This window comes from Sitodiplosis mosellana, unplaced genomic scaffold (assembly GCF_009176505.1).
Source record: "Sitodiplosis mosellana isolate CC-2019 unplaced genomic scaffold, AAFC_SMos_1.0 Smas_scaffold_1, whole genome shotgun sequence".
NCBI classification, from domain to species: Eukaryota; Metazoa; Arthropoda; class Insecta; order Diptera; family Cecidomyiidae; genus Sitodiplosis; species Sitodiplosis mosellana.
The window spans coordinates 15,935,019-15,944,835 of NW_022595244.1; the positions used below are offsets into that span (position 1 = coordinate 15,935,019).

The 9,817-nt window shown below is 34.8% G+C and overlaps 2 protein-coding genes across 2 annotated transcripts in view; both read right to left on the reverse strand.

Moving 5' to 3' along the window:
- Window positions 1–756, reverse strand: part of LOC129580380 (titin homolog) — a 5,844-nt gene extending 5,088 nt beyond the window's left edge. Inside the window, exons 1-3 of the mRNA XM_055470726.1 lie at window positions 664–756; window positions 303–488; window positions 1–224 (exon numbers count right to left, since the gene is read on the reverse strand). The exon at window positions 1–224 is cut by the window's left edge and continues 221 nt beyond it. Of these exons, the coding sequence (XP_055326701.1) occupies window positions 1–224; window positions 303–488; window positions 664–675 (422 nt within the window). The 5' untranslated portion in view covers window positions 676–756. The remainder of the gene's footprint in view (window positions 225–302; window positions 489–663) is intronic.
- A 6,248-nt stretch (window positions 757–7,004) lies between these two features.
- Window positions 7,005–8,217, reverse strand: LOC129568156 (mantle protein-like). The gene is made up of 4 exons (XM_055445733.1): window positions 7,893–8,217; window positions 7,649–7,720; window positions 7,276–7,365; window positions 7,005–7,199 (listed from the first exon to the last, which is right to left on the reverse strand). The coding sequence occupies exons 1-4, from the start codon at window positions 8,205–8,207 to the stop codon at window positions 7,053–7,055; spliced, it is 624 nt and encodes a 207-aa protein (XP_055301708.1). The 5' UTR covers window positions 8,208–8,217; the 3' UTR covers window positions 7,005–7,052.
- Window positions 8,218–9,817: the final 1,600 nt, after the last annotated feature.

Below are 9,817 nucleotides of genomic sequence, written 5' to 3' on the forward strand. Positions count from 1 at the left end.
TCCTTGTAGACAACTTTTTCGACGATTTTCTCTACTGGAGTTGGGACTGGAACTTGACGGTCCTTGTAGACAACCTTTTCGACGATTTGTGGAACTGGAACTTCTTTTGTGACGATCTTTTCAACTGGAGTTGGAACTGGGACAATTTTTTCAACGGTACGGATGCGTTCGACTGGGGTTGGCACTGGAACTTGACGGTCCTTGTAGACAACCTTTTCGACGATCTGTTTATAGAATAAAAAGGTGATTCTCTCTAGTTGATTACACGTCATATACACAATGAACGAAAAAAAAATAATTACCTTTTCTACTGGAGTTGGAACTGGAACTTGACGGTCCTTGTAGACAACCTTTTCGACGATCTGTGGCACTGGCACCTGAACGATTTGTGGTTGACACGAAGATGTTTTTGGTTTTTCGTAGGAGTAGCCTGAGTGTTCTGGCAAAAGAGCAGCCGAGCTGGCGGCTACCAAAGCAAACATGCAGATCTAAAGCACAAGAATAGAAAACCATATTAGTTTTTCTGAGCACCAATTTTCATGATTTATTTTCTCTTTTCTTTCTCCCTCTCTCTCTCTCTCTCTGTCTTTTTGAAAATGTCACTCAATTTTTTTTTTAAACCACAAGTTTCATTTTTCAACAAATTGATAGATTGATTCTCACCATGAATTTCATTTTTCCAAATGTTTTTTCCAACTGTTATTTCTTGAAAGAAGAAATTTAGTTTGATCACCGAATCCAGTGTGTGAAGCTTTTATATCAAAAACATCGTGAGCCCCACTTCGCTATCATACGCTCTTCAAATTCAAGATCAAGCGACCGGATCGCTCGATGCTAGCGACAGCGGCCGCTTGGCCGCATCGCCGCAACCGCTGTATTCACCGTCGTTGTCGTTGTCGTCTTTATTTTCGTTGTCGCTATCGTTTGTGCCGTTGAATCACCCAAAAAATCACTCATTCTATGGATTTATGCAGACATTTCTCTTTCATTTTGTTCTCTTCTCCGTGATTTTTTTTCTTCTCGCTTCGTTTCGTTTCGATTTCAAAAAGTCGATCGGTCATTTACATATTAAAACTGACGCAATTCGCATACATTTTGGTCATCATCGGCAGTTACCGGTATTTCTACTAAGCATCTATAATGGCCACGGATCTTTGTTAAACTTGAGACATATGGCCCATTATGGATCGGTATAGAAACATTTCCGACCATCTTATTTTGGATTTGGCCGTTCTGCTACGGATATCATTTTTGAACTTTGACATTTTTTTCTCTCCTTTTTGTTTCTGTTTTGTGCGCAAACAAGAGAATCAAAACCACTGTAAAACGGCGGGAGTTTATTGTGCCGAAATTTATTAAGTAGATTAATACAACGTTTTGGTCAGCAGAGAAAAAGATCGATTCCAACGTGATCGCTTACTCGTTCAATCCATTGATTCGATCGTAGCTTGATATGTTTTTTTACGCTCTGCTCATGTGTGTTATTCAACACACATGTGAGGCAAAAACAACAGGCAAACCAGAAAAGCGAATTAATTTTCTTGTTTAATTTTTGTTAAAGGTAAACGAACGTTCGCGCAAAAGATATGAGCTATGGGATGGATGGTTGGTTGAATTCGAATCCGAATCAAAAAGCATAGAATGTCACACATCGCATTAATTAATAATTATGTTTCTAATTTTTTTTTTATGATACGTACATAGTTCAGTTTTTCATTCGGCCAAAACTCGATTCAGTTTGATTTTTGTATGTTAACCGAATAGTTTAACCTTGATGAGCGCCACTAAATGTGTCAGCAAACCACATATTTGGCCGTGAAGAAAGTAAAGTTGTGATACGACCGATCACATTGTATTATAATGGAAAAGAAGATCGCCGATCACAGTGGTAGGTGATCGAAAGGAATTTCAGCTATGGCTCATAGTCTATGGAAAGTTATATTTTGCCTTCTACATGTCTATGTCGAAAACAAGCATCGAATCACTGTTAATTCAGTTTTAGTTGATCTGTTTTCAGTGACAATAACGGATCGCCTTCATAGCGCAAGAGGTGCCTAGATATTTATCTTATATCACAGAGCATGTGATGCGGCTACCGATATAAAATGTTATTTGATGTGAGGCAACAAAGTTTAGGAACGTCTCTCTTTTTTAGCGACGTCACAATGATTACGATATGATTACGCTTTGTCAAAGCTCACCATCAACATTTATGGAAACCTGTTTCTTTCGCCCAAATCATTTGTTCGGACGTTCGTCATTTTGTCGTGTAGAACGTTGAGAAATGTTTATTTTTATTAATAAACATTGATGCGGGTAATATGCTTTTGACATATTCAAAGATGTGCAATCAAATCAGCAAAAAAAAGGCTGCACAAGACAACCGCGCTCAGAGTTACACAATTTCTTTGGCTCACAGCCGCACTAACAAAAGATCCAATAAAACGAAATGGGAAAAGGCAAATGATCAAGATACAAGCTGTTGTCGATGTGATGTAAATGCTTGACTTGGTGATTATTTCTTTGTTTTTAATAAATGAATGATATTGTCAATATAATGATGTGAAAAGAATCTAAGTCTATATTTTATGGTTTTAGATTTTTGGTTCTTTTCGATTAAAATGATATATTGATTGGCCAATTCGCAACAGAGAAACTCCAAGAAATCGATTGACTTTTGTCCATGTTTTGAAAGTGTCTTTTCGCGTCAAATTCATAGCGGATCTACTTTGAGTATAAGCGATATTCTTTCTGATGAAAAAAATTGAAAAAAAAACAGCAATCGGCCTTGCAAAAAAAGATCAACCGATAATTGTTGAACGAAGCGCGTTTTCCATTCAAACATGTCATAACTCATTATTATTAATTTGGGAGCTTTTTCGATGATCACATACAAATTCAACAACAATTCAAACGATGTCTTTGTGAGTACAACGAAAGCCAAAATACAATGCGAAAATCAACAACTTGAGCGAATCCGCAACATAAACAATTCGATGATAACGTTTGATTGTGATTCAAATTTTGCGCATGAGAAATATGTTTATGGTTGTCAAAAAATACCGAATACCCCAATACACGTATAGTATTTTGAAATACTTAAGAGATTGCCCAATAAATAATGAACTATCACACGAGATGCTGTGACCGAATTTTCGTGTACACAATTTAATCAAATTAATCCGGAATGCTTGAATGATTTAACAGCAAATTCAATTAGAAAACACCTGAGGAACTGAAACTCTCCCTATTAACAAGTTTTCTGTTTGGCTCGTGCTTGGTGTTGATATGACATGGGGACTTGATGACTTCGACAGCCAATGAAATAATAACAACAAAAAATATTCACAACATATTCATGTTATTCATTTAAATCCCCAGAATGCCATTATTTCTTGGCCAATGGAATAATTGGCGCTTAATTTATTGGTTTTCTTTGCCAAATCCTCGTCTAGACGACAGCTCTCCTATGCTGACTAATACGCCTTTTCTGGGGATTTAAATGAATTGCATGATTATGTTGTGAATATAAATTGTGCGCATAAAATTTCGTGATGACTCTTTAATAACGTATTTCCATAAATATTTTTTTTTTAAATAGGTGATCATCTCAAGATCAAGCGGCATATTTGTTGTGGCCTAATCCCATGATGAATTGCAGCCGCCAATGTTTGCTAATTTGGTTTTTAATTAACCGTAAATAATACATATGTCAACATGTATTTCGTGTGAAAAAGCAAAAATCAATTTGCAAAAAGCAAAAATCAATTCAAATGCAAAAAAATCGCACAAATCACACAGCCTGAGTGAATGTGCTCAGCGAAATGCGGCTGTTAGCCAATCTTGATGTATTCCAATATTTTAATATGACGGCATGAGAACCCGTTTCGCATATCCGTTTGATTGCTTGGTGTTAATGAACGCTGCTGTTTTCGTCGACGAAGATGAACAAACCGTTTATAGCAAACTCAAAGTGCTGTACATTTTGTCATCAACATGAATGATTGATTATTTGAATGATACGTCCAATTACGGAAATTCAAGTGGGTAAATTGTGATAAAATTTATCCAAAAATTATGTCGAAATACTGCTTTAATATGTTATTATAAATTTTTTTAATCAAGTCCTTATCTAGTTTAAATCCGTAGGGGAAGGTGGGGCAAATCGCTGCACTTTCACCCAAAGCCATACATAGCCATGAAAATGAAAAAAAATGAAAATATACCTATTTCCATGTTGTAGCTTGTTCTTTTACCTAACTTTTATAGAAGAACATTTTTTATTTTGACCATCGGAAAAGTTAGTTATGGCCCTCGGCGCGGAAGTCCATTTTTTTGGATTTTCAAAAATGGTGGGGTAAATCGCCGCAGCTGTATTTTCAGTGCGTTTTATAAGTTTATCTTTGAGAAATTGTTTATTTTATGATTTAATTATCTTCAGACATTCGAATATAAACAATTTCAACCATTGGTTGACTGATTTGAACGTTTCATGACTCTCAAAAAATAAAAGAAAACTAGTACCCAAAAGTGATGAAACGTACCCATTAAATGTTAACAATTTTGAACGTATATCAGTCAAAATTGGGTATTTTTGAGATCTGAAACTTTCTGTCGATAGGAATAGTGCCCATTTACATTGTTCCATCCACAGATATGAGTTATAAGCAGTTTTGAGTGGTTTATTTATCGGTTTGTTCAAACAAAAATACCATTTCTAGGGCCATCAGTCTGAGGCTCATGTTGCAGCATGGGAATATCAAAATCAATCCGAGGCTTTGCCTCAACATGCCAAAACTTCTGCCGTTTTCGGATCTTAATTATCTTGACAATTGTTTGAGTTATGCCGCGCACAAGAAATGCGAACGCAGACTCGGATGACGCCATAAGCACATCACAGTTTTGGACATAACTCCACCCAAAAATATATTTTTGAGATCTGAAACTTTTGATTGATCGGTATAAAGTCCATCTACATTGCTACATTCACAGATATGAGTTTTGAGTGACCAATTAGCGCTAAAACGCAAAAATGAGGTGCGGCGATTTACCCCATATGTTTGTGCGGCGATTTACCCCACCGTCACTATTTCTGTTTGAAGCCAGATTTAACCACAAATATTAAAAAATTCCAAAACAAATTTATATCCATAAGAAAGAGCTGGTGATAAGCTACAAAATACATCAACCCGTTTTAAAAAAATATTAAATTTTAATGGTCAAAGCTGAAATTCTGTGGACCCGAAAAATGAACTCAGCACTAGTGCAAAACATGTTTGTGCCTGTACAGAGCCTGTACTCAAATGAAAAATATCGAATTATATATCCAAATATCGGGAATTATTTGCTCTTCAAAATGACACTAGAACTTTTTGTACATGTATTGCCGTTTTCGAGAAAAGGCCGGTGCGGCGATTTGCCCCACCTTCCCCTATGAGAAATGAGTAGTTTGGAGCAAAAATGTAACACAGAAAAGTTGCGCGGAAAAATGTCAAATGAAAAGAGATAGATATATAGTTCAATATAGTTTACTATACAGTTTACTATATATCTATCCCTTTTCCGCTCATTCATCATCGACATTTTTCCTCGCAACTTTTCTGTATTACATTTTCGCTCCAAACTACTCAAATGTCATACTCATTAATTTTTATTGAATTTTAGAAGAGGAAAAAAAGAGTCAGTCAATCCAAATAGACATACAAATGGAATGATTATTTTCCTCCAAAAAAAGACAACAAAGAACCAATTTGAATATTCCACAGACATCATCATTGATATCAATTTTATGGAAAGATTAAATCACAGCGATTGTTGCTAAACTATATCCGTTGTGAATTGATGAATTGTCGTCGAGCACCTATCAATATTGGTATAAATCGAGAGATGCTTCACACTGCGACCTTCAACGTACGATAAAATTTGAAATGAAGAAACGTCGCGGCGCCAGAAAAAGCAGTGAAAAAATGACCATAATTAGAAGATACCGAAAGATAAACTGTCCACGTCACTTGCTTTGACGCTCACGCTGTGAGTAAAATGGTTTTACGATTGCAAAGAAATAGCGGTTTGATCATTTAAAAATCGGTAAATATTGGCACTTATCGACACGTATCGGCGAAGAATTTTTTTGCCAATATTAGCCAATATTAGTCAATATTCTAATATTCGGCAAATATTGTTGAATAAACGATGGCCGCCATCTTTGATTCTATTCAAATATCTGCGAATGCCGCATACATTATTGACATATTGTACATTTATTGGCATATCGGCAGAAATCGGTATATTTTGGTGCAAAACTGTTGAAACTGCCATATTTGCTTTAAAAAGAAATGCTCAAAACCCCTGGAATAGCAGAGAAATCTCTTCGTTAAAAGAACATTTTTTTATCATCAAATCCATCTGATATAATATTTGAATTCTTTTTATGAGCCAAGAACCATATGCATATTTTAGCTAAACCTGATGGAGATTTCAGCATTACATGCGTTGATAAATTAGATATTGATGACATCAATGTGAATATATGTTCGGAAGTACTTCATACCCTGGCCTTTATTTATGCGATAGATATGCAAATTTGGAATTTTAAATTTGAAATTCTTCGAAGATGAAAAAAAAAAACAGCTTTCTTGTTTTGCGATCCATTATAGTACCAACGCATGCGGATTCAGAAGAACAAGATGTTTCAACGTATAACGCAATAGTTTTTGACATTTTGCCCCCGATGTATGAATCAACGCGCGGTGGAATTTAGCACGAAATTTGAGTTTCGTTGCGGTGTGCAATTTTTTTATAATTTTGATTACTTTTCATGAAAAACCGCGGTCATCGTTGCTTAATTACATAATAGTTTAATTCATGAATGATAAATAAATTGGAGTCATTTTCCATAAATTACAAAAAGAGATGTATCAATTGATTTTTATTCAAATCTATAACAATAACATACGAATTATTCAACAAAAACAAGTAACAACGGCAAAACAGAAATGGGGATGTGAAAGTCCGGCTTTGTATGCTTGGACTCTTGACTAGATTTAATACGCTTATTTTGACCATCCGTTTGATTGTGGTTCAGCCCATCCTGCTGAGGCATCATATCCACTTGATGATGGTGCGTTCCATCCATTGTCTGCTACACCATTACCAGCATATCCTTGTTGATGTTGGTCTTCAACGAGAACAGTTAATTCCTGAAAATATGGAAAACGATAAATTCGCATATCAATAAAATATTATGATATATATTTTAAGCGAAAAATTACAAACCTGTGGCTGTTCATGATGTTCTTCGTGGTGAACTGGGACCGGTACATGCTTCACTACCTCCTTAACAACGACTTTTTCAACTGGGTAAGGCTACAAAGTGTGGACAAAAGATCAAAATAGCGTTATAATATTATGACTAAAAGCACATTAATTCTTCACATAGATCGAATGCAAATACAATACAATACAATGTAAACTAAATGGTGTGAAATTTCAACGATTATTGGATAAAAATTTGGTCTTAGATATGGAATTCATTAATGTTTGGTTGTTCTAGCACTCAATTTATGTTTGTTCTTGAAATTCAGTTGATATTTGGGGTAAACCGAATTAATTTTGTTTGGAATGAAAATTAAATCAGTTTTACACTTACTTGTGGCACGTGAACAATCTTTTCTACTGGGATATGTTTTACGACTGGAACCTCTTTGACCACTGGATATGGCTGCAAAATAAAAGTTATTTCATCACTTGACGAATTTGACGAAGAAAAACCAATTTAATGGACATTGCAAAGCTATCAAAATGAAAAAAAACGAATTTTCGAAAGAGCCAAGCTTACAGAGAATTTTCAAATTTTGTTTAGATAACCATACGAATTTCCAAATCTAAATTACCTCGGCAATTTTCTTGATAATGACTTTTTCCACGGGAACATGTTTCACCACCTCCTTGATGACAGGATATGGTTGAGGAACATGTTCAATAACTTTTTTCACGATTATTCTGTCAACTGGAACATGTCTGACAGTCTCCTTGTATACAGGGTATGGCTGGGGCACTGGAACTGGTACGTGAACGTGTTTCACATGCTCGTGATGCACTGGTACATGGATAGTTCTGATCTGAGGTGCTTGCCATCCATTGTAACTTTCTCCATAAATGCCCCGTTTGGTTCTTCCCAGGCTTGCTGCCATGGTGTCGGTTGCCATCAAGGCGAATACACAAACAATCTAAAGCGCAAGAACAAGAAAAAGAAAAATTAAATTATTGTCAAGCAATTTTCTGTTTTAAAATTTTAACTCCTTTCTTTTTCCTTTCACCACCATAACTGTGCAACGTTTTATTCAAGTTTTTCCTTTACAAAAGCACTGATTTTGATCATACCATGAACTTCATTTTTGCAACGATTATTTTGTAAACTAAATCCAACTGATACTAGTTGAGGATGAAATGTGATTTGAATTTCTGATCGAATTGTTTGTATATTTATATTAAACCGAAGGAAACCCCACTCGATAAAAGCACCAAATAAATGATTAAATAACTAAGAGTTGCAGTTTCACCTACTTTCGTCAAATCACCTGATTTTGTGCAGTTATGCACACATTTCTCTTTCACTTCACTTTTCCTCCTCAAAATCACTCATCAGACCCGGTCAATTCAGATGATTGTCTCTATTTTTGGTTGATAATTTACATTTCAACAACCGAAACGTGTGCATACATAAAAACAAATTAACACCGGCAAATTCATCGATATTTTCGCTAAGCAACAGAAACGAGAAATACACAGATGAGTTTGTAAAAATAAATCGTTTCGTTTGATAAGAAATTGCTTAATCTATTATTCCGTTATTGGTCATTTTGAACTGAATTTGATTGAGTTTTCTCCGACTATCGTGAAAGAGAATTTGCCGAGTAAACTTTGGCATGTAGTAGCGTTATTTTATAGTGTCAAATGTTATTTTTAAACGAAACAAAACGAAAAAAAAGTGTTAGAAAAACAAATTAAATCATAATTTGGAATTTTGAGTTTAACAAAGTATTTATATTTCATAATGTTAGCGTCCAAATAAAGGCACATTTGTCTTTCTCGGTCCAAATGACCCTCTCTACACGACACGATATAAATAAGAAATAATAATGAACTAACAAAAAAGAAATGTGATGCAACAATGATGCAATATGATGCAACAATAATTCACACTAATCATTTTCAAAGCGCATCTTCTAACTAAACAAAAAACAACCATATTTTTTGAAAATGACTTTGAGATGTCAACAACACTTTGTCTGCAATAAAATGTGTATTCGTGATGACAAAGTTGCAAGAAGTTGAGAGAAAAAAAAAGAGAAAGAAAAATATCTATCAGCGAACAGCAAACCTTTCGCAGAATCCATAAAATAATAAAGATGGCCATCGGTTGCATTTCTTATATGTACGCATAAAATGTCATTTCATAATGACTTTTTTACATTTTGCTAAAATCATTTTGCTTCATTGAGACAATCAATCGATGTCTTTGATAAGCACTATCATTTTTGGCCCTGAAAAAAATTGTTCAAAGTTCGCTAGTTTTGTCATTAGCAATTCAATAACTTGAACAATTTTATTAAATACCTTCAGCCCATTATCAGCTTTTTTCCATTGAAAATGCAAAAAAAAATCATTGACACAATAGGCTTACCCGCATTTATCATAGCTAACACACCAGCCAAAATGTTATAGACAGATAATACAAGAGACACGAATTGATAGTTCAAAAATTTTGTGTTAAAATCTCAGTCGTATTTTTAGCCGATAATATCGAATACGATTC